The sequence below is a fragment of the Plectrocnemia conspersa genome, unplaced genomic scaffold (assembly GCF_051122295.1).
Source record: "Plectrocnemia conspersa isolate PC_06_02 unplaced genomic scaffold, ASM5112229v1 ptg000010l, whole genome shotgun sequence".
NCBI classification, from domain to species: Eukaryota; Metazoa; Arthropoda; class Insecta; order Trichoptera; family Polycentropodidae; genus Plectrocnemia; species Plectrocnemia conspersa.
Genome location: NW_028277174.1, coordinates 5,192,286 through 5,217,679, shown reverse-complemented (window position 1 = coordinate 5,217,679; position 25,394 = coordinate 5,192,286). Strand labels below are relative to the sequence as shown.

General features: G+C 33.9%; 2 protein-coding genes across 4 annotated transcripts in view; one reads left to right on the top strand and one right to left on the bottom strand.

Moving 5' to 3' along the window:
* Window positions 1–9,276, top strand: part of jv (javelin) — a 34,018-nt gene extending 24,742 nt beyond the window's left edge. For all 3 annotated transcript variants that reach the window (XM_088195419.1, XM_088195420.1, XM_088195418.1), the window contains 2 exons: window positions 1,624–2,076; window positions 3,927–9,276. In XM_088195419.1, the coding sequence (XP_088051545.1) occupies window positions 6,394–8,982 (2,589 nt within the window). In that variant the 5' untranslated portion in view covers window positions 1,624–2,076; window positions 3,927–6,393 and the 3' untranslated portion in view covers window positions 8,983–9,276. The remainder of the gene's footprint in view (window positions 1–1,623; window positions 2,077–3,926) is intronic.
* The window catches only part of MCU (mitochondrial calcium uniporter), a 175,337-nt gene that overhangs the window by 123,197 nt on the left and 26,746 nt on the right, over window positions 1–25,394 (bottom strand). The window contains exon 2 of the mRNA XM_088195422.1: window positions 15,059–15,149. Coding sequence (XP_088051548.1) covers window positions 15,059–15,149 — 91 coding nt within the window. The remainder of the gene's footprint in view (window positions 1–15,058; window positions 15,150–25,394) is intronic.

Below are 25,394 nucleotides of genomic sequence, written 5' to 3'. Positions count from 1 at the left end.
CAATGACTTTAACAATTTTAATAAGATTATTTTTTTACTAGCATATAATTGATAGTAATGAAAATTATCCCAACGATTTTTAAATTATAAAAAAGGCATGTCTACCTAATTCACCTTAATTGACTTATTATAATTTAAATATATATATTGAATAAGGAAATACGAAAAATAAACCTAATATACGTAAAATAAAATATTTAAATAAAATAAAATGATACATTAAAATAAATTTAATAATCATACTCGCAAGGGAAAAAGCTTGTTTCATTGGTTTTAATTTGCCAGTTTGACTAAATCTAATCTTAAATCTTTAATAATACTAAATCTAAATTAAATCTTTTCCATGCGTGATTTAAACTGAATTAAATCTTAAAAAAAGAATTGCTTCTAATAAGTCAGCGTTTATGGAAGCTCTTAAATCAGATTTTATTATTTTAAGCGCGGAAAATAAACTCTCTTTAGCGCACTCAACTGTTAAGAAAATTATAAAAAGGGTTCATGTATAATATCCATACCTCTTGGAAGGTGTTTTTAGGGGTCTAGGAATGGCAAAAAAAATGTTTACAAAATTTGAACACTTGAACGCCTTATTTTTGCTTAAGTAATAAAATAAGACACTCATATAAGAAACCTTTCCGAAGATGTTTGAAAATATTCATAATTTCTCGGAAGATTGAAAATATTTGAATGACCAACATTTTTTTGCGATTTTCTATACCTCTAACCGGCCGGCGGCTTTATCTTTGCTTTGATGATTTAAGAACCCGCTCCAATCAGAATAAATTACGCATGAGAATCGTGCGTAATTTATCCTCCTTCACTTTTTTGGAAATCTCAACTTTTCGAAAACATTTTCTAATAAGAAGCATAGTAGTGTAAAATGAAAAAGAATTTTTGTTTATTTAATATCGCTTTGATATTTGATTATTGTGAATTTGTCTACTCTTTATGAAGAACCGCCTTTCGATATATGTATGTAAATATAACAAAATGGCTCTCTTCAGCTAAGTTTTAATCTTAAACAACGCCTGATATAAATGCAATATTGTGCTCGAATATGTAAGATAATATTCTTTGATGTGTCAGCGATATAAATAATGTATATATTTCAATCATAATTATTCTAATCCCAATTAACAAGAGGACACATCGATTGTATCAGTAAATAGCCTGCCGCGTGTAAGGTGATTGCACCTCAAGAAACATACACGCGAAATTTCCCAACTTTCAAAGCTCAACTTGTACCCAAAGGTTCAGCACATTTTCCGGGAAATCGATGTCGCGTGATATTTCTCCCAGTCATTAGGATTTAATGTAGCCGTATTCAACACGTGGGCGCACGCCACCGAGTAAAGAAGCGCCCCCATTGTGAAGTTTCGCCCCATTTTGCCTCAAAAATCGGTCATTATTCACTGGCGAAAATTGTATTCGCGGCCAAATGCGAAAACGGCGCTAAGGTCCCAGGCCCTTTAATATTTGATAAGGCTTCGCGCGAGCGTCGAAAAGCATCTCCGCCGTGGGTCCATTAAATTTTCATTTTTAATTAGCCCATTTCAGCGGCCCGTCTCGTCGCAAATCGTTGTTTAACAATTAAAACTAATTCGACCCTTTATCCCTTTTCAGACATTCGGTGGACTCGGCGGTGTCGCTACGCAGCCAGTATCACGCGGACAGGATCCGCTGGCCGAACAAGGCGCGCTACTCTCAAAGGAGATCCGTTTCCGAATTGGAATTGGCCAGCAGAGCCGCCCCAGCGCCACCAAGAACCAACGACTTGGAGTATCTGGACAACCCTGCGGAAAATTTGGAATTCGCGCAGAGGCGCTTACAGCATCCGCCAAAAACCTCGCGCCCCAGACCGGAGGACGATTATTACCGCCATTTAACGGCCAGGGTACAAGATAGATGGTGGCACGGCTCCCAGGGAATTCTGCAAGCTCCAGCCGCCTTACAAGTCGCCCATCCGCTTCCAGGATTAAGGAGATCGCGGTCTTTGGCCGTCATAAGAGAGGAAAGCTGCGCAGGACCGCTAATTCCGAGAGCAAGACTCGTAGATAAACCTATCTTCAAAGACAGGTAACAATTTGCAATTTAAACATTAATTCTTCTTTTCATCATTTCTTTTGTAGAATCATGTCATTGCATTTTTTACACAAAAATAACTAAGGTAGTTCTGACTAGGACCATAAACCAAATTTAAAGACATCCTAACAACAAAAGAGGACGCAATCGTGCTCTTTTCAACGTTCTCAATGTTCCGGAACCCAAAACTGGAATTCCTTGAGAAGAATGTTTGCAAATTTAAATAATATTTTATTTTTGCTTCGTAATATACTTATTTAAATTTATAAAAAAATACATGTGCAGCAGATCGAATGAATCTAAGCATTTTAAATCATCGACATACAGAATAAAACTTGATTTTGTCATTAATAAATATTTATTAGACAATAGCAAATAGTATGTTTTCGCCCCGAATCATCACATTGGCCAGAAGATCGAATATAAGAAGGGCGCAAGAATTCCCCTTAATTTTAAAAATATTTATATGATCAAACACAGTATACTGAAATCACTTTATCCAAGCTGCGCTACGCCCAGTATCATCCTAGACGACAGATGTCAGACCAGGTATAGCTAAAAAGTCACAGGAATCCAACAATTGGACCACTCGATATGTATATATGTTACATTGAATGTATATTAGCAGCGAATTTATATTTTCAACTCAACTCAGACAGTAAAAATGTATCAAAAAATAGATATAAAATTTCACTGCTCAGTATCAGTAAAACTATATTTGTTCACAAACGACAAAATACTACAATATTTAAAATAAATGAAACACAAACAAATTAACTTAATGAAAGTTGTAAAACTGTAGCTTTCATTAGCTCAAGTTGGGTTTGGTTAATAGCAAAAGTACGTTTCACAATTGTCAAATAGAGTTTCATCGACATTTTAGAGCAGCATATAATTTTAATTTATATTATAGCTTGTAGAACATATTTTTACCGGTGAAAATGTATTCGCTTATGATTTCACTGACACGCAAGTGAAAATATAACTTCACTGGTAATACACATTCACTGTAACATATATAAAAACTTAAATAAATATAAACGCACATATGTTTCGGCAAATGTTGAAGCAATGAAGATGACAAATAAATGAAATATGACACAATCGAAAAAAGTTGGAATGCGTGATGATTTAACGCTCGAGAATACAACTGTATTAATATCAACAACCAGTTAAAGTTGGAATACTAAAATTTTTACTAAAATAAAACAACTAATGGGTAATAATGCTAAGTATACTCTGCGCTTTCGCAATAAAATTACAATTTAAAAAGAAAAAAAAAGTTACAAATTTATAACTTTAAATTTTTTTTATGGAAAAATCCTAAAAAATCATACGGCCCGGTAAAATTGTCTCTACGTCTTTTTAGTTATTTTTCTGTGTGTATGGTTTTAGTAAAATTATATTTTCGTACCAACCATAAATATATAACATTTTTTTTATTAAATCTTCCGTTGTAACCTGACAGGCGTAAGCCCAATGCGTTACAACGGGCAAATCTGTACAAATAAGTATTAATTATCAGACTGAAAGTCTGTGAATCGGTGACATCCATATTATTAATTGTGAATTATTATGCGCTATACAATTTATAATCAATAGATGTAACTGCGGTTGGGACCGTTTTTTTTAATAATAGCGCATTTTTATAAATAAAAATTCGAGTGCCGATGCTGGGGCTCGAACCCGCAACCTCATATTTACTAATCTGAGACATTACGACTACGCTTTTCCGTCTTTAATATATCGTGTATTTGATATAAACTTAATATTTTACATTTGTATCATATACACAAAAAATGCAATTCTATTTTTATATTGACATTTCTAAAATTAAATTTCAGATTCATCAGATCCAAGTTCCAGACGAAAGAAGAAGCTCTCGAGAGAATATACAATAAATCAACCAGCTCTTGTTACGGCGACGTTTCCGATAACCCAAACCACGCTTCAGAAGACACAATATTGACAAGCGAAGGCATCTACGAAGAATACAAAGAAGAAAACTTGGACTGCGGCTGGGTCAACTCTGAAGGGATCGTAACCAACGGGTACGTGCCCCACGCGGACGAGCCGCACTATTCTCGCAACCCGAGCGAGATCGACAGTTTAGACTCCAACTACTTACACAAAAACTATAACTTCGAATCGCACAACCCTGGCGTATATAAAGAATCCTCCCCTGACTCCACAGACCGCGAACTAGGATTGGAAACCCACGCCTCTAAGGGAAAATTGCTTTTCATTCGACCGAATCAAACTAATACCGAATCCAGCGACTGCTACGTGCAAGACTACTCGGAGGGAATAAAATCTGATAGCGACAGATCCGTCAATAACGTCGCCAAATCGCCGACCAACTTCCACGTGCTAGATCAATCAAACAGCGAGTACAACGAGCACGAGTCCGACAGTTCGTGCGAACGAAGCGGCAATAAAAAAGAATCTAACTGTCAAGCGAGCGCAAAAACATCTGTAGAAAGCGAGAGGGGTTGCGACACCTCGGAGAGTGAATCCACTAAATCAATCGAAAGAGTCACGACAGGCCCCGATAAAGATAATATCAGCGTGACGTCGTACGTATCCGTGCCGAATTCCACCCCGGAAAACCCACCGAGGCGTCTAGAAAACTTAGCATTTTCCCTAGCCGAGAAAATCGACGAATACTGCGACTCGAAATACAGCGAGGCTTTCGTTGAAATACCCTTAAAATTACACAGCGCCGGCAACAGCTTTAACAGTAAATCATACGACGATCTAAACTCTATATATACGCAAGTGAATAAAGTTAAACCGAACATCGCCAAGGCCGAGGCGAAGGTCGTATACAAGGACACGCTCGAAAGACACCAAAAGAACTATTCACCAGCAGAAAATCAACTTTATAATCAATACAACGAGAAATTCAAGCCGAACCAAGAAGACTTAAAGACTCGATCGTTATATCGCCAAGGTAGCTCGTCGAAGAACATAACGACCGAACCGTTCGTCACTACTCTAATTGAAAATCAATATTACTCCCTACCCGATATAAACATAAGCAAAAATTTGCGGCGTTCGGAAAAAATAGACGAGAAATTGCGTGAATCGGAAATTCCGAACTCGAACGACAAAGAAGTGAGCGGTTCTATTCAATCGCAAACGAGTTTGAAAGACGTAAGCGTCGTAGAAGTTGACGGAGAGGAAGTTTTTGACGACAGCTTAAACGTATTAGTGCAACGCGATAGAAAGGTTGAGGAAGAAGAGCTTCAAATTCATAGATCCAACGATATTCCAGAGCCGCCGATATTACCGCCAATTGAACATATATATGAAGTGACGCTTAATAATTCGACATTATTACAAGAGGATAATTCTAGGACGGTGATCACAGTAGACGGGGTAATCATCGAAGTGGAGAATAAATCTGATAGAGGAGCTTTGAACGAATCTTTATTGCAAAAAGAGGAGGATAAAAATATATTTATTACGAACGAGGCTAGTAAGAGAATACAAGATAATATCGATGATAGCGTTTTCAAAAATAAAGTTATAAAAGGTTTGCCGACTATACCGATTAAGAGAGATATTAGCAAGAAAGAGATTAATCAGCAACAAAACGGTTTAAATAACACAAGATCTTTTACGGAAAAGGATTTAGTGGTAGCTAAGAGTCAATTAAATTCCACTCATAAAAACCGGACGTCGATAACGAAACATTATTCTTTGAGGCAAAGGGATCCGAAGGCGAGCAATTCTCCCGAATTACCGGCGCCGCCTAGCGAGGAGATAGAACTTCCCAAAGAAGTGGCACTACCCACTAGAAATCAAAGTCGGTCGTCGGCTATATACGAGGTAATAATCAGAGAAAACAGACAAGTGCAGCGGATTCACAGTTTCAAATCGAGAGAGAGCTTAAACAGAAACACAAAGCGAGAGGAAAATATAATAATTTTGCCGTTGAGCGGACATCAAACGATCGTAGTCGATCCGCCGATAACCCTCAACAACGCTTTGCAGGGTGCGGTGAAAACTTTCAAGGAAAACGAGCATTTAGCGAAGATTTCCAAGTCGTTCGACAGCGAAATTAACACAACCTACAAAAACAGCTCGGATGAGTTATCCGACCATTGCGATGAAAATAAAGCAAACACAAGAGACGAACACTATCACAGCGAAGGAGAAATAGGTCGAACTGTAACAAAACAATCAGGGGTGCCTCGGGTGAAAAAAGATAGAAGTTTCAAAATAGCGGCTGTGCAAAACAAATTTGAAAAACCGCCACCGCGTCTCATAATCAAGGACAACAAAAACAACCCCAGACGATTCGGCATGTCGCGACCTCAGGTTTTGCACGTCAGAGACACGCGTAAACACGAAAATCAAAAATTCAACGGAGCCAACTCCAGCTCTAGCGAATCGGAGGTACACGAAAACGGAATGAAAAACTTCGTCCATAAGGGTCACATATACAACGTAACCGAAAAGGTAGACAAGGCCGTTAAAACTGACCTTGAATATCAAGAAAAGCTCCACTCTGTGAAGAATTACTGGTCGAAGCTCATAGACAAATCCAGCGACGAAAACGAAAACGAAACGGAGGAAAATTGCGAGATTGTCGAAAACATGAGGGAATGTTTGCCCGACGAACCGGAGAACGCCAATAAGGCAGCGTCCGTAGAAAACATCATAAAGTCCATAGAGACAGTCAAAATAGTCGACAGCATCAAAAAGAATTCAGGAGAAACCGAAATCAAAGACGTGTGGAAAAAGATCGACGGGCCCGAAAAGGAAAAGGCTTTATCGGAATTAGAAACCGGCACGCTCAACAAAAAAATCGTATACGACCCTAAAAAAATGGGCGATAATGAATTCAATCAATACGACTACAAACCTGAACGCGTAAAGATACTATTGAGCCAAGAAGATGAATATAAGAGCTTCTCTCCCGATATAGAAATCGTGGAATTGAAAACCAGCAATCAAACGCATCGCAGCGACGAAGTGACACACGCCACACTGATCAAAACCAAAAATTACAACAAAGACAACGCTGAATTCGATCACGTGAGGTACAAAGTTGTAAAGCCAGATTTATTCAGGAAAACGATGATGGCGAATTACAAAAAAGAGGCTCAATTCGACGGTCTATTGCAATATCTACAAGATTTCAGTTTTCAAGAGTTGCTCGTTAACAACAACATTGTCATAATTGAGCCGGTGCGCACTAAAGTGGAAGCGAATCAAACATTAAACGCTTCCACCAAAATAACAAATAGCTGTAGAATAACGGGAGCGACGACGAAAAAAAATATCGAGACGAAGGACGACGGGGTAAAACAAAAACTGAGGAAGACAAAACTGTCGGGGATTAAGAGACACTTTTTTTATCATCCCATACGCGTAAACAAAGAGATAATCGAAGAGGAATTGCCTAATCCGGATACTGTAAAAACCGTGCGGAACCTTTTCGAAAGGACCCTTACGATGCGCATACCCGCCGAAAACACCGAACCTTCCATTGAAAGAGATCCAGTCTCAAATAAGAGGTCGAGCTCGCATAAAAATCTCACGGACGATTCTAAATTAGATAAACACTCTGTGCGTAAGAAGGTGTCCAGATACTTAACTATAGACACGTCTTACGGGCATAGGAAATGGGACTCGGCTAGTTTGTCGAGCGGAGTGTCTAGCGGAGATTTGAGCTCTAACAACGAACACGATTATGACACGGACGCTTTGAGTCCGTTCCAAGCAACGAAAGAAAACAACGATAACATTTATTGCTCGTCGAGCGAAGAATATTTGTGCGAGTCGCTCAATCCTAGTCTTTGTTACGAAAGTCAATATGTAAGCCAAGATATTTTAGAAAAGATCAGAGAATGCGGAACGTCTATCACGTATTACGGAGGTAAGGTATTGGATGAAAGGAGTGGACCGGCAGTGAGTCCCATGACGAAGCAAATAATGGAGGAAATAAGAGGATTGCAGCGAAACTGCTGTAGGGATTGCGATTCGTGCCAATCTAAATGCACGGGCGATAAGTGCGATTGCTTATACGGAACGGATACATTCAGCAGGAGCGATACAGCGTCTTTAATAGACGACGATAGGATAAGCAAGTGTTGCGCTTGTAGCGAGATAATGGAAAAAAATGACAGACACAATCCAGACGGGACGCTGAAGAAGAGCAGCTGCGACAATTACTTAGGTTTTAAATTCAAGCTCGTCAAGTCCAACTCTTGCAGCAGCAGATTAGAGCTGGCCGGCACGGACGATCACACGTGGAAGAGGAAGTTTCAACCGAAGAAGATCAAAGACGAAGAAGACCCGTCGATGATATACGACAGCCAAAATTCGGTGAAGACGAAGATTTGCAGAATAGAAAGCTACAAGAGGGGCGCGGTGCCTTCGCCGTTCACGGGCACAAACAAATGCGACGTGACGATCAATAACCAAATCCACAACCTAGACGGAGACAAGGTGAGAAACGGAGCCGCACAAAACGGAATAGACAAGCTTAACTCTAAGAACGTCACAGTCAACAACCACAGGACTTTAGCTAGCGTCAAAGAGTCGAACGACAAATTGAAAGTGAATAGGAATAAAGGAGCGGATTTGGCGTACGCCGTCAACGCTCACGTAAACGCCGAATCCAACCACAATAAGTTGGATAAATGCGAAGAAAGCGCTAATGAGTCCAACGAGGATGTAGTCAGAGAGGAGCAGAAGACAGTCGCAGAGACCATAAGGTGCTTCAACGAGCCTATAACGCACGAAAAAAAGTTTTACTACGTGAACGACGTAAACGTGATAAACGGGGATAAGAAAAACGGAGGAAAATTCGGCGAAATGGTATTCGAAGAGTTCCAAGTTTTAGAAACGTCATACGACAATACGAAAAATAACGATAAGAAATAACGAGCATCGAATCAATAATATATAAACTTTCCATATTATTTATGAAATCCATCATATTTTGATCATAAAGTCATACGTAGCACAACTATCATAAATCACGCTTGAAACCATAATAAACAAATATATTATCACACTATACCATGCATTTACCATAAATAGACACATTGTAGATACATACATATATGTTATTAAAATATTATCGATACATAGAGGCAGTGGGATTATGTATTATGTATTGGTTGTAATAATTATTGTATACTTAAGGATATTTAATAAATATTTTTGATTGTTAAATACTTTTATTATTAATAAATAAAGCATAAAGTTTCATAAAACATTTATTCAAAAAATATTTTTATAACACAAATATAAAAATCATGCATATTGATGAGTTTTATACATACAAAATTTTAACAAGCTTTAATTGTTTCGTGCTTTACATTTCCATTTTAATCACACACCTGCCGCATGTCCCAGAAACTGATGCAGCATCCATCAAAACCATTAAAAGAGATTGAAGTGGAGAATGCTGAAAGCTTTACTGAAATTGCGGCGGCAGAATAAAATAATAATAACATATATAACAGACAAATCTAATTTCGCGCATACCTTCCAAATTAACCTCCAGAACCAGATCAAATTAGTTACGCTGACGGAAACTATGCTCGCCAAAGTCGTAATTGGGTAAACAATTCCTAAACACTTCCGGATACGCGTAAACTACATAACAGTGAGCCAGTCAAACCTGCGAGCCTATAAAATTAGTTTATGTAGCATATAAATTTCAGTTACCTACTCCGAAATTGCGATATATTTTATTTATGATTCACAGCAATGCGAAGTTCATTAAACAACGTATGAGAAACAAAATCGATAGCAGATGCACTCGGTATATATTTATAGAGATATACATATAATATGTTACAGAATATTATGAATTTTATGCTATTAGTTGCTGGCGTATCGGGAAATTTATAGTCATGAAATTGTATCGAAAGACACCATATTCTATCTTAAAGATAAGCTACACTTTCGCGAGACTATATTGGAGATTATATAAAAGCATACATGGGCAACATTTTTATTACAACTAGTATATACGTTGAATAATACAAAACATAAATAAGTTTAAATTACTCGTAATAATATCAAAAATGTTGTTCTGGTTCCAATAAAACGTTCCGAAAATGTACTCGTATATCAAAGAAATTTACCCAGTCAAGACACGTCACACGCGCATCTGAAGCTCCGCGAGCTGTACCTACGAACCTAGTAACTGTCTAGAACAGGGGTTGCTTTCAAAGCACCTACTTTCTAGGTAGTACTTTCACAATAAACAATATTATTCAAACAGATAGAAAATAGATTTTTGACGCGATTCCGTTTATGTTAAAATTTATTTGCAAATTATTGTTGACTTTATTGCTTTTTGAACGTTTAAAAAATATTAGACATAAGAGGAAGTATTTAACGAATGTAAATTAGTAGCAGTAAATTAAATAAAAATAAGGAAGAAGCAAAGAAATAACGAAAAATCAACAACAGCACTAGCTTAATTACATAAATTTAATGTTTTTATAGATTGTATTATCGGTAATTTGACAACCAGATTTAATGCAGCAAAATAAATAAATAATACATTAGTAGATATATATTTCTACTAACGAAAATATAATTTAACTGATAGACGCTAATATGCTGCTCTAAAATGTCTATGAAACTCAATTAAACAGTTGCGAAACGTCTATTTGCTGTTCAAACCCAAACCTAACCTAACGAAAGTTCTAAAACTAATCATAGTTTTAGAACTTTCATTGGGTCAAGTCCAAAATACAAACTAATCCAACTCATTTTTCAGGGAAAATAAGCGGAAGAATAAGTATAGACAGACATCGCATCTAGCACATTAGTTTTAAAACTTTCATTAGGTCGCAAAATACAAATAAATCCAACACATCTCTCAGGGTAAAGTAACCAGAAAAAGAAATACAAGCAAACGTCGCATCTCGCATATTACTTCAGTTTGTCTGCACGTGGATATTTCACTATGGTTTAAAATTAGGATAACTATCCTTACCGATATTTCTATGGTCTTTTAATATAAGAGGGCTGATCAAAGTATTTTCAAAGTGAATTTTGGTCAATAGGAGAGCGCAAAAACAATTATCCCTTCTCAGAAGTCAAAAATTCACGGCAAAAGCAATAAAATCGTGTCGGCGCCGTCGCAGTGGGAACGCTCGGTAACGAGCGTTCCCACTACGACGGCGACGGCACGATTTTATTGCTTTTGACGTGGATTTTTGACTTCTGAGAAGGGATAATTGTTTTTTGCGCTATCCTATTGGACGAAATTTTGTTTAGATATGCTTTATTCGATTCTCACCAGTAATACTGTTTTTAAAGTCTTAAAAAATCGAGCGTTTTCACCGCGCTAAAACAATTTTTTTTTTGTCTTGGACTAGAAATTCGCTATATGTTAACACTGAGCAGCAAAGAAAACACGACTAATTATCAGGTAAATATTAGGAGCAGATTTTTTTAATAATTTTTATTTTTATTTCATATAAAATATGGTTTCAGAAAATATGTCGCAACGGTGGCTAATTTTTATATTTATTTGTAGCATAGAAAAGGTTCACTCGTACCTATTATTACTATTACCATGTTAAAATATACATACATAAAATGCCATTTTAGTCATGAGGCCCGGAATCATTGTTTTCCAAGGGCCTAGGATCGCTCTCGGCGGCCCTGACTACAGGCAAACTAAATTGCACTGTTTCTCACATTTTACAGGTATCCCTAATCCCATTTGAAGTGTGGTGCTTTACATAGGGATTCTGTGTCGAGACACCCGAGACTTTTTCGCTGTCTCGATTCACGGAATTTAAAAAAAGTAGCTCAAAAATCAAGACTTGTAAAATATTATTTCGAATATTTAATGTTTATATTGAAATTAAAATACAATCAGTTAGCAAACGGACAGTTAAAGATGACTCGTCGCGTCGGCAATAATAAAGAAAAATCTTTCATATTTAGATTTACCGATCGCCAAAAAATTTTTTGAAAGAAACAGAATAATTTATTGTGGCAATGGATTATTTAGTATTAACAATAATACCTTTTGACGTTGTTTGCAAAGTACGAGTATCACACGAAAGAAATTGCAAGAGTAAATATTCCGAATCTCACGATATTTTTCGGCGAGTAATGAAAAATACGATGCACGTGTTTTTCCTAAAAAAATCGGAAAGAAATCTTCTAAAAAAATTAATTTTATTTATTGAAAGTATTAGTATATATTCTGCCTTCAGCTAAATACGTTCTTTCAACATATAATTGTGAACATAAATTTCGAACTAAAATTTTAAAAGTTAATGTTTATTTACCTTATTTACAACTGTCATTTAAAACACTTTCAGTATAATTTTTATTTTTCAACTATTTTCTTTATGATTATTTTAGCCCATAATAAATAAGTGTCAATAAGAAGTTTAGAAGCATTTCACACAACTATAAAAGGAGTCAGCTCAATGAATAAAAGTGGATTATTAAAAAACTTAGTGATCCATTGGGTGGAGTAATAGAGTGACGTTGGGAGGAAGAATTTTGAAGAATATTAATGAACTCGAATTTCTCCAGTAAGTTGTCCTCAAGGTCTGGAGGATAAGCAGAAGCATTATCCACAACTAAAAGGTATGTCTTCACTACAAGAAGAATCATCAACTGTCGAAAAGAATTATCGGTTCAGTTGGGGAGAAAGTAACGCAATACGTACTGTTCGTATTGCAAGACATCGCTTGTTTATCAAATCAAAATTGATTTAAAAAAATGCTCGTATTGCGAAACATTAGCGAAGGTCTATTGTATTTATAGGGAAAAAATACCTGAATAATTGATAAATAAATTTAATTAATAATATATGTATTTAGCTCGTGATTAACTTCATAAGCGTTTCATCTATGCAGATATATTTATAATAATATAAATATTTACATAAATAATTAGTCACAATATTTCATATTTGAATTATTAATATCAGCTGAAATATAATTATACAGTACTCGAATTAATTAGCGCTACCGTAAGGCCAAAAAGACACATTTCGGTACAGAGTGATAGAATAATTTAATTTCGCAGCATCAGTAGATTAGTATTGTTAATCAAATTCTCGGACGAGCGCAACGCGCAGAATTTAATAAAACGCAATTTATTTCCAATTGCGTTTCGTTTCATCTACGCGTAATGGTCACGATTAATATAATTTCGAGTTCAATTTGTGGAAGCGGTGTTAATTTGATTTGCAAGTGAGAGATGCCTTACAAAATCGGCGTCTGAATGATGTTTGCATATTTAATAATTTAACTATGTGGTATAGAACGTTAAAATTACTTTATATTGCATGTTTAAAGAGCTTTCGAATATAAATATGCGATGTTAATTTTTATAACCAGAGACATGCATTTTTAAACAGCGAAGCTACTGTTGGTACTAAAAACGTGTAAATAATTCTGAGGGTATAAATATGTAGTGCGGTGGAAACCTTTAGATCGTTCCTCTCTCAAAGCGAACAGCGAGTGTACTTTGCACACGTTGAAAATCTATAGGTACGGTGCTGAATAATTATAAAAAAATAGTAAATACAGTCAATCCAAAATTTCGTATAGCAAGACTAGATATACTAATAAATATTTGATATAATCTGAGAAAATATTTTGATGAGTCAAGAGTCATGGCAGCAAAAACGAAAATACTTTTGCAGGTAAAATAAAACATTACGACCAATAGTAATATTTTGTCAATTATACAGTATTTTACGTCTGAGGTCGGTCGACAAGAAAATTAATCTCTCATCGACCGACTAGTGGTGTATCTTGATAATCTAAATGTGTAGCTCCCAATCCGATATTTAAAGAATAGATAATCCGCACTGAGCTCTGGATTAAATGATTTTAACCCTTATATACTGGACTCTCGTCAATATTATTGCATCAATATCGTCCTATTTCTCACAATTTAAGTTCCTAAGCAGGTATAAATTCTGAATTCATAGTGTTCTCACGATTTCGACTCACATGTGGGTGAACGATTTTGCATCCATGTTACGTTTTTTTAATGGCTAGTTTGTTTTATTTATGTCCCAGGAACACATTAATTTGTAATTGTAGTGTTACCGCGAGACTAAGCTTTTTGGTCATGACATGATTCAGCAGGTGCGCGCGTAAACGAAGGGTCAATTTTATGTGATTCAAAATTATTATAGTATGATATAATAATCTGTTTAAAGTTATATATCTCTATAAGAACACCCTTTAATATTTCATTAGCGAGTTTTTAGTGGGACAGAAAAACAAAAAGATCAATATAGATATGAAATATAATATATACTTTAAATGTTTACCATTTAACCTGCGTCACCACCAATCGATATTTCTACGAATCCTACCTCAATACGTAATGAAACAGCAATTCTCATACGTATTTTTACCACAAAAGCATTCACACCCTTACAAAAGGGTTTAATAACTCACTTCGATACTAACGTCAGCTTTAATTGTTTTCTCTTTTATTGGACTTGAAACGAAACTTGTTACGGTATCCGGGGCTGGGGCGTATGTGCGTAGTATTCTTTTTACTACATACGTGCGTGGTGTCGCATGAAAACAAATTATACCCCGAAACAAACCAATAATCCCCGGGAACATGTCAGGTTAATCAAGCCGCTTCCATTATACGCCGCACATAATAGCAAGGACGTGAGCTTTCCGCGTCCAAAGTACGAAAACCAATTTGGAACAAAAAATAAACGTACGCAGCAACACTGTAACAACGCGCATCTAGAGACTCGTTTTCACAGGGTGTTCGATGTTTTTGAACAAATAAACATTCCGAAAGATCCGTCGTAGCAATAAATTAAAATTTGAAAATTACCGAACGGCGTCTCTGACGATCCGTTTTTAATCGAGTTTTGAATTCGATAGAATACTGAGTGAAAAGCATACATAATCGGTGGGCACCAACGAATAAACCAATTTCCATATTTAAGCCATCACACACAATGACGGCTGGTGCTCACCCTGTGAGTTGTCATCGGTGACAGGGCCTTGATCGATGGTCGTGCAATATCTCCTAATGCATTCGGCCCGCCACCTTCTGCACCACGATTCCTGAAAAAAGTACAAAAATATATTATTAAAATTGGTTGCAAAGAATCAGGGCAAAAATGTGTCACTTTAATTCCGATCTATCAAAAATAATAAAAAACAAGATAACGAAATAAGATAAATCGTATGTAAGGTAGTTAACTTTTTTCCCGATGTACCACAGCAGTATCTATAGCTCATTGTGCGCTTTTTTGTTTTACGAAATTTATTTTCTTATCCTTAAGTTATTTACGACAGCCATGACCAAAATAAAATCTGACAAACAAATAGTAGAACACAAAATATCATAGGAAAAACATTATTTAATTTACGAAATTACAGAAATTACTCATATTTCCGAGTTTATATTATGCAGCTGTGGACCTGTGTGCTCAGTGGCTTATATATAATCTCTTTTAAATCAATGTGAATTATGTTTATTTTGAAAATACAATTACTGTCAATTTAATATTCATTTATACTGATCGTTTCACTTAGATAGTGTTTACAATTTTGTAAATAAAATACTGCCCATTAAAATAAAGCTCTTAGCATTTTAACCAATCAACAGAAAATGAAAATAAATTATGTACATATTTTCAAAGAAAGTAATATACTAAGATCTATATTGGTTATATTTCTAATTAATGGAACACAGTCAATGGCAAGATATATCTATTCTCAATATTCATAAGGAAAAGGTAGTGATATTTTATTTATCCCCTAATAATGAACCTAACAATCAGAATATGTATATATACAATCGATATAATCATCTTCACTCCATTTTAGATTTTGAACAACGTTATAAATACTAAAATAATTTAAATAATTTATATGTTAATATGGTAAATGTTATCAGTTATTAAAATCAATTTAATTACTCTTAATTTATAAAAAAAAGTTTAGGGAAAAATTATGCATATAGTAAAAACATTGTGATTCTTTACTGATGCTAAAAATATAATTATCAGAACCATACATAAAATATAAAATTAAAATACCAAAAATATAAACCACTAACTAAAAACAATATTATTCTAAGTATTAAAAAAAAACTTTTCAATAACTACTATGCTTAAATATACACTTATGTACACATATTATTTCTAGATCTCAGTGGTTAAAAATTGCCAGTTTCATACAAACAATAAGGGTGTACTTAACAATGTTTAGTGCATGTCAATCTTTTTTTTAATTCATTCAAAAACATACATTTATATTGATTGGTTAAAAAAACGTTATTTTAAAACGCACCTTTTTATAAAAAAAAGTTCGTACGTATAGAGTATTTGCAAAACAATGAAATAGTTGAAAAGTGCATTCCGCAAGAGCGGACTAGTGAAATGCTTTTGTTAAATGCTCCCAATAGATTGCGAACATTTTATTGTAGATTTTTTCGCTATGTACGGCTTCTTGTATTTATCAAAGCTTTATAGTTCATAGAAATACCAGATATAATATTATACACAGTATGAGTATAAGTTTTTTAAATATACATACGATAAAATAGGAAATGTGAGTAGATGTAAAATAAATATATTCGTGCTGAAATATTGCTTAGGGAATCCAATCCCGGAATTCCAGACAATTTATGATACCTATTAATCCTGGGATTAGAAAAAATAGTTTAATAAAATTTCGGTATTGATTTTTTGTCAATCGAGTTGGTCTCTGAACAAATTTTGTGTTAGATACACTTGCACTTGTTACGTGCAGAATTTCCAGATGCTTATAAGTAATAAATAAGTCTAGAAAAATGTATTACCCGCAACTCGCTGCCAGCAATTCGCCGCTAGCAATTATTCGCATAAGCAATTTATGGTCTACAAATGATCACAACTATATTTTACCGTCTACAATCAATGAGATGTGTTTTTGGTTATTTCTTGGTTGATTGACGGTGTGGCTAGTCTAAAAATTTGTTTTATTAAATCAAAACATAATTTAAGTTCTAAAATGTCTATGAAACTTATTTGCTTGCTTTTTGCTATTCAAACCCAAATCTAACCTGAACGAATTTATTTAATGCGAAGCAAAAAACTATAATTAGTTTTAGAACTTTCGTTAGGTTTGGGTTTATTTTCGGTGAAGATATATTTTCAATAGTAGATGAATAAATATAATTCTACCAAATAGGCCACTTAAAATGTATCAAACAATTGATTTATAATTCTACTGGTCAATATCATTGAAACCGCATTTATTCACTGCGCGAATAGTAAAAATAATATTTATAAAAAAAACTTATTTTCAATTTAAAATAACCAATAAATGTATATAAATGGTATGTATTACCTGGCGATAAAATATCATTTGTAGGCTATAAATTGATAATGCAAACAATTGACGCAGCGATTAATTAATTGCTGGTGGTAAATTGCGGGTGATGATTTTTCCGTACCCTGTAATAAAAAGCCTTTTAATGGTGAAAACGCAAATATAACAACGTCAGATATGTAAGTAATTTCATTATTAAAATTAATTCAGAAAATAAAAAATAATAGAAAAACGAGAGCTCTTACATAATGTTTTTAATTATTTAGAGCATATAATTTGAAATAAAATTGCTTAGCTTTTACCTTATGTTTTGTGAAGCTTATAATATGTTTGTACATCCAAAAATATTTAATACAATACAAATAATAAAAAAAATCGCTACACGGACCTCTACGACCTCAGACTCACCTCCTATTTGAGCAATCAACTACAGTACAAGTACACTTCAATTATATTATAGAATGTGTTTAAAATATTATTGTACTAGGATGTTGATTTATATAATAATATTGCATGGATAATCCACAGAAGTATAATAAATACTAGTTTTCTGTGTTACTTTTTAATATTGTTTTATGTAAATATTTTTTATTATATTTTACATTTAAAACTAATTAAATTAAAACTAATAAATATAATAAGCGATCAGCTAATTTAGAAGTAAAACTGTCTGCTGCTACTACTCTACTCTACTATGTATGTAAAAGCTGTTGTATTGCGGTCGCATTTTAGTCTCATTCTACCAGTAATTGTGCTATCACAGAGATGAATATCCTACAAATTGTATGTAATACAATTTTTAGTAAACTAATCTAGTAAGCTATTATTAAAAACAAATCAAAATTTAAGCGGTTTTAATTTTTTCGCATATTATATATTATTCGCATTGTCTTTTTTAAACGACTTTCAAGACAAACTTCATATATAATTATGATAAATTACAAAATAAATAACGAAATCTCCAGAGAGACGTTTACGAGTTTCCCGTATGCGGAAAAGCGCGATACGTTTCTTAATCGCGAAACGAGTAAAGTTCATACGTGAGCAACTTAACAAGAAAATATTAAAGTAAAGTCAGATCCAGAGACTGCGGAGATCAAAAGCAAAGATAATGTATTTCACTGAACTTATAACTACGTCATTCAATAAAAAATATATACTATATAATACATATTTGCGTTGGTTTACTTCAGACCATACTTCTAAGCTACTTTTTAAATAGTACGTCTTGATATCCATCACGCTATCCGGATATTGCGCCTTCTGATTTGTATCTATTCAGGTCACTCGCTATTTATACAATGAAATATAGGGTTACATAAAAATTAACTGTTTACAACATAAAATGTGAACAGGTCAGTCACTCGGCGCCTTAAAAATGTATCAAAATCGCAGTCGACGTCTATAAAGTTTTATTTTCTTTCAAAAGTACCCATAACGATCAGGTAATAAAAAACGGGAATAATAAATCCGAGACACGTGTGAAATGACAATAAAACCAACTTTCCCACGACAGTAAAACAATTCCCACCTAACCGAGCGTTTGTTCGGAAGCAAAATTCTGAACAAAGCCCAAAAATAAAGACCTAAATAGAGTTTTCCTTCTGAAATGTTCGAATGAAAAAAACGTCGGAATTTTCACCGCCGACGAAACGTTAAAGAATTTATTTCTCGCGAAGCATGTAATTAACAGACGAGGCTCTCTGTAATTTCTCGCAATACGAAATTGGTCTTCATTTCCATTAAATTACTTTAAAAAATCTCTGTATACGTGAATATTTTATAATATTTTTTTTTAATTATTTATATCTAACAAAAGATTTCTGTAGGTATATATTATAATTTATTAAAATATATTGAACTAAAAATTTAGAGCCATGGTTTCGATTTCCGCTTTATAATTAAATTTTTATTTATAATATTTATAATAAGCTGCACGGTGACATCTAGCAATTAAAAGCTTTGAAACAATATATTACAATTAATAAAATATATATCACCGTTTCCAAGACTGGTATGTTACTACACTTATTCGTATGTGTTGATTGTTTACACCGTTGTAACGCTTTGTCATACTACAGCGGTGGATTCGCAATAAATATTTATTACACACTCACCGAATTCTTGATTTAATATTGTAGTGATTTTTTAACTGATGCTCGTTAAATATTATTGAAAATATAAATAATACATGTAACCAAGCACTTATAAACAAATGAAATAAATTATTTGAAAGTACGACCAGTAATTAATGTGGCATCTGAAACATGTGGCGGTTGAAGTAAACAAAATTGAAAAATAGTTGCGAAGAAAAAAGTAACGAGTTAAAGATAGAAATTCATTCACATTTATATAAATACAAATAAAATAAACATTTAATACTGCTGTAATAATTGATAATTAAAGTACCAATTGCTTTACAATTATAATTGAGAGGACTCGAATGTTTGGTGCATTTTGGTCCTAATGATTCACGGGCGCAAATAAGTGAGAATTATGCAATAGTTTGTCTCTCTGGCTCAGTTAGTACAATACCATTTTTGTGACATTAACTTCAATATAATATTCAATTTTTAAAATATAATATAAACACTCGAGTTTGGGGTTGATTTGAATTTTTACTCGAGTATGCCTTGAAATAGGCGCACATGGCAATTTCTGGATGTCATAAACCGGCTGACAAGGCGGTTTAATGGCCAGATGGGATAAAAAATATTGACGAATTCTTTTCAGGCAGGAGGTAAAAAAAATATTTCATTTTGTATAATAATATATCTAAATTAATAGATAAATATTATATAAATAAATATATTTCAATATCCGTTGTAAAAGCTACGATAAACTAATACACATAGGTATCAAGAAACAAAATATCATTATATAGATATTAATTAAATCATATTATACGTCGGGACCACACGTGATCGTTGCGACACAGTTTGTCCTGACCAAATTTATTAATTTAAAAAGTATCATTAATGTGCAACAATTTTTAGAGTGCTTCTTCGGTCTACTCTACTCTCTGGAGTTCGAATTAAGATATCAAATGGAAGTGTTGAAGGAAGTGAATTCCGAAAAAAACAAGTATGTATTTTTTTGTATATAAATTAGTACCAACTGGATAAGTCAATCAGACGTAAAGTATGACTACAAATAAGTTTTAACCACCAGACTAAAAGTTTGAGAATCGATGACATATTTTATTTTTTACAAACTATTATGTATATTGTCATTTATAATTAATATATCATACGTCACTTTGCAGCTTTTTAATAATAGCGCATTTTTAAAAATATAAATTTGAGTCTGCTGCGAAGATCTAAGCCCATAAACTATGCTATTTTGACCATATGTATGCGCTTATTTATAATATATATATGCTTCGTGCTCGCCTTTCTGCTCGCCTACTCTCGCCGCGACAGCATTACTTGCATTTTTAAATGCATTAAACGGCAGTTTGAAATGCTTTTAGCTAATCCCTCAGAACTTCTGATTGTCTTGTACAAAATAACAATAGCAATTGTCAGCGGGTCGTTAAGACTAATAGCATTTTTGTTTATTGCGCTTTTAACACGTAATATGCAGCAAGTTTTTTAGTTAATTTTAATTAAAACTTTATACATGACCGAGTGGACTAGTTTATGGCCATAAGCCTACAAAACTGCTTTATTTAGATTAACGTTATATAAACGATCACGTATCTGAACGTATGTATGTTTTATTAAGACAAAGTTTGTTATTTAATTTATTGCACAACACGTAGGAAGTGTCCGTCGAGCTGGACCGGGGAATGCGAAGAGAGAAGTGGCGGTTCTGATAACCTAGAGATGAAGTGAGTGTTTAAGTATCAGAAAAAGTCTCCGAGAAATTCTCAGATTGTCTGCGAGAAAGTGATTATTAGTTTCCCGTGTTTCCGTATTTATATGCATCTATGGCCACCACCATAATAGATTTTATTTTCCGCCCTTTTTTGATTGTAGGACAAATTACAAAAAGGGTGTCCAGTTTTTTTATCGTTTTTTTTCAAATTTCTGTTTCTATTTAATGACAATTCTGAATTCACGTGCTATAGCTATATTTTAATATTTGTAAGCTCTTCAGATTCAATAGCATAACTAAATCCCTCAAACAGTGTATGGAACAGTGGTTCAATTGATTGGCGGAAAAAGCATAGCAGAGTAACGCAAACGGGCCAAAGGCCACGGTCCCTCCTGGGGTCCGAGGGCTAAGGCTGCGACTGAAGCAGTATAAACACCCCCCGTAAGATCTGGGGGGTGGTGCTGTTACGAGTATGATACACAATGCATGCTGTGCAATGCAATGCCGGCCAGCCAGCGAGAGCACGTCTTCCTGAGCTCTCGGTAGATATACTGATATATCTCCAATAACATACTTAGTACTACGGGGGGTGGGGGACAAGCTGGGTAGCCACCCATAAGGGTTGGACTCGTAGGGCCTTATTACCGGTAACGGCAGTGGTGCACGCAATGAATAACACGGATAACTATTGAATGATTTAAAAAAAGTGCTGAACAAAACTGAATGGTCGGTGCCAAATACAAAGGAACGCGTATCATTACTCTGATGTATGTACCGAACCTTAAAACACGTTATTTAATTTACATCAATGGCGATCTTAACGATGTTTAAACTATAGTTGCGCCTAACAAGTTTTATTAACAAAAAAATATTCTATTTTCACCCCCAAATCATCGATATTGGCTAGACAATAAAGAACTGAACCATATTTGTGTTCGAAGCAATTTTAAATATTTTAGTTGACTTATCTTTGTACATTTATAAAACAATAATAAATGTATAACTCTATTACTTCACTATAATTATTTTAGCGTGACAGTTAAAACGTCGAGAATGAAACCAACCATCAAAAAGAAAATTGAAAAACCGAAACAAACCAGAAAAAAACTGTTAAAAGCTCGTGAAGGTAACGTCGACGGCGGCATAATGGAAAAGTTGACTTTACAAAAAAACTTTCAATTTCCACACGAAGGCCTGGAAAAAAATAATAACGTTTCATTACACACTTACGCCATGCTTCTACAACCCTCTCCGCGTTATTAATATATATAAATATATACACAAACTTGTATTAACGAGTCAACATTTATTTAGGGCTTCGAACCGAATTAGTAATACTTTATGGACTATTTCAGATACTTAAATTTAACACGGAGAAAAAACACAATCGAAAGAAAAACAATCGAGCGACGAAGCGACGAGCTTTTAAAAATCTTACATCATTTATAAATATATAGTATAAATATATATATAAAAAGCGATAGATAAATATTTATACAGCTCTCCTTCATCCTTTTGTATTGTTTCCATCAACCGTGGCGCACAAAGAAAATTTCCATCGATATACCTCGAAAGCTCGTCTCTGAAACGAAAGCTTCGCTTGTCTCGACAAAGACAAATTAAATGATAAAGCCCACATAACACTACCGCATACAATTTGAGATGAATCGACTATCGATTCAAATTTTATCAGAAAACACGCTACAATAATCTGCAAAATGTTCTAAGCATAAAAATAGTGGTAAACTCTCGGCAATTTATTACCTGTCAAGCTGTCGAGAGCTTTTTTCACGACACGCGTGCCTAATGTTAGCTCCCATAATCGCCTAATGATATTCGTTAAAAATATATAATAATTATAAATAAGTAAAAACAAAAATATGCTAAAAATCAGACGTTTTCGTCGTATAATCCGTTAAGCCCTAAACTCATCAAAAGTTTAACTCTTAAAAGCACGAAACTCGTTCAAATTATAATTTTTCGCAATCAATGTAATTACTTTTGAGTATCGCGTCTTTAGAATATAAAATTTTCTTTCATTAAAAAATAATTAATTCTTAAATACAAACACAAAAACTTTAAGGGTGAAACTTGTGACCGATAGCACTACCCTATTGTAGATGAAACATTTTATCCTAGTATTTGTAATATAATATACTTCATAAAAGGTAATAAATCAATACAATTCTACAGAGGAAAAACATCAATCACAATGATAATATAAGCATTTACTACGAAGTACGATTAAATAAAGGTAAGCGTTAAAAACAGCAATCAATCAAATCCCAGAGCTCGCAACGATGATTAGCGAAAATTGGATCGTTTATCTTGTTTACGTATAATGTGGGCATTATTACATGCACAATACAATGCAGTTAAAGTAGTTTATTAAAGTAATAGCAAATGGTCAACATTTACAATACGCCCATCCCAGACAATACATCAAAATTTCTTTATGATGTAATCGCATGAAATATGTCGGAAATCGACAGTCTACTAAAAATGAGAAGTAACAAAGCCCTTAACATCATTTATAAAGCTTAACAAATCTTGGCGTTCAATTCTTTACGCTAGGGAATCGATCCCTCATCGTTTGACGTTACAAGTACCGACAGAAAACGAAGGGTTCATTATGCTTAATTAAAGACCTCTAGAAAATGTCAAATATATTTTATACGACATTTGTATAACACAACAACAAACTTGCTTGATTATCACAAAGCAGTGATGTTATGTTTGATACATATGAAACCAAGTTAAACTTGACAACAAAACTTCTTTACGACTGGCGTGTTCGTCGCTATATTGTAAATTATATCCTCAAACAAAATCTCTATACCGCTATAATCATACAAACGTAGGTACATATTATATTATTAACAACTAAATATGGAAAATTTTCAATTAAAGCACGAACCCCGAGACGTTCCACACAATCGTTGAATAATTCATTGAACCGCAGTGGTCAATATTAAATTCACATTTCTCAGAAATTTCAATTTAAACCTCGCGGAATAGTACGACCTCATTTATTTAATGATCATATAACACAATAAAATATATTATAATCAATACCAATTATCATTATTTATATAAGTATATATATTTAATGTTATATTATGAGGTGACCAGATTTTTAAAGCTTCAAACTGTGATGCAAGATTCACAATATTTTGTTGAGGAACACGAGCATTTTTGATAATTTAAACAAAAAAAATGTTATTACCGTTACGTTATTACCCCCATCGTCACTGTTTTTAGGCATAAATTTTTAATTACTATGAAGACGGCCGTTTAGGGTCAAAATCGATTGAAAAAATAAAAAAGATAGCTATTTTAAATGACTACATTTTTAATCTAAAAAATCCTGAGTGGAAGTATTAATAAAAAATGTACTTAAAATAAAAATTGAAACCAAGAAAAACAGCATTACCAAACAAAAAAAATGAGTAATGCTAGTTGATCTGTCAATTGAATATAGAGTTATGACAGCCACAAGGAGGGAAAAAATAAATTCTCACAACGAGATAAGGGGTGACTCATTTATGAGTCACAGCTAGAAAAAGTAAAAAATCCACCATTAGAACCATTTCTGAAAACAAGAATCAATAATGTTACCATTGAAAATAAATGAACAAATTAACTACCTTTAGAAACTTCATCATTAAATAAAAAAAAATTATGTTACTGTAGATCCGCCAAATGTATATGGCAGAATATACGACCAACAAATAAATCAAAACACATATATGCTGACTTGCAATAAAAAAATGTAGAGCCAGCTCTGAAGAATCTGAATTTAAAACAATCATACTGTAGTATGAGAACCTTATTAGGAGAACTGACAGTTACTGTGTCATATGGTAGGGAAAAGTAGAAGTGCTGAAAAATTTGTCTGGTTTTTTAAATGTAATAAAACTATGCTTTTCTTTTAAAATATACTTTCAACGCGGTTGAATATAAATAAATAGTGGCCTTTTGTGAATGGTACGATACCAGTTAATTAATTTCAGGACCTCCCGACTATCGTGAGAAAATACTTTGAAAATACGTGTTAAAAGCGTAATAAACAAAATTGATAATCTTGCCCGCGAGTGCATTTTTGTTTCGCTGGCGCTCGTGACAATCATAAATTCAGACGGATTCGGTTAATGGTTTTTCGTGTTTGGT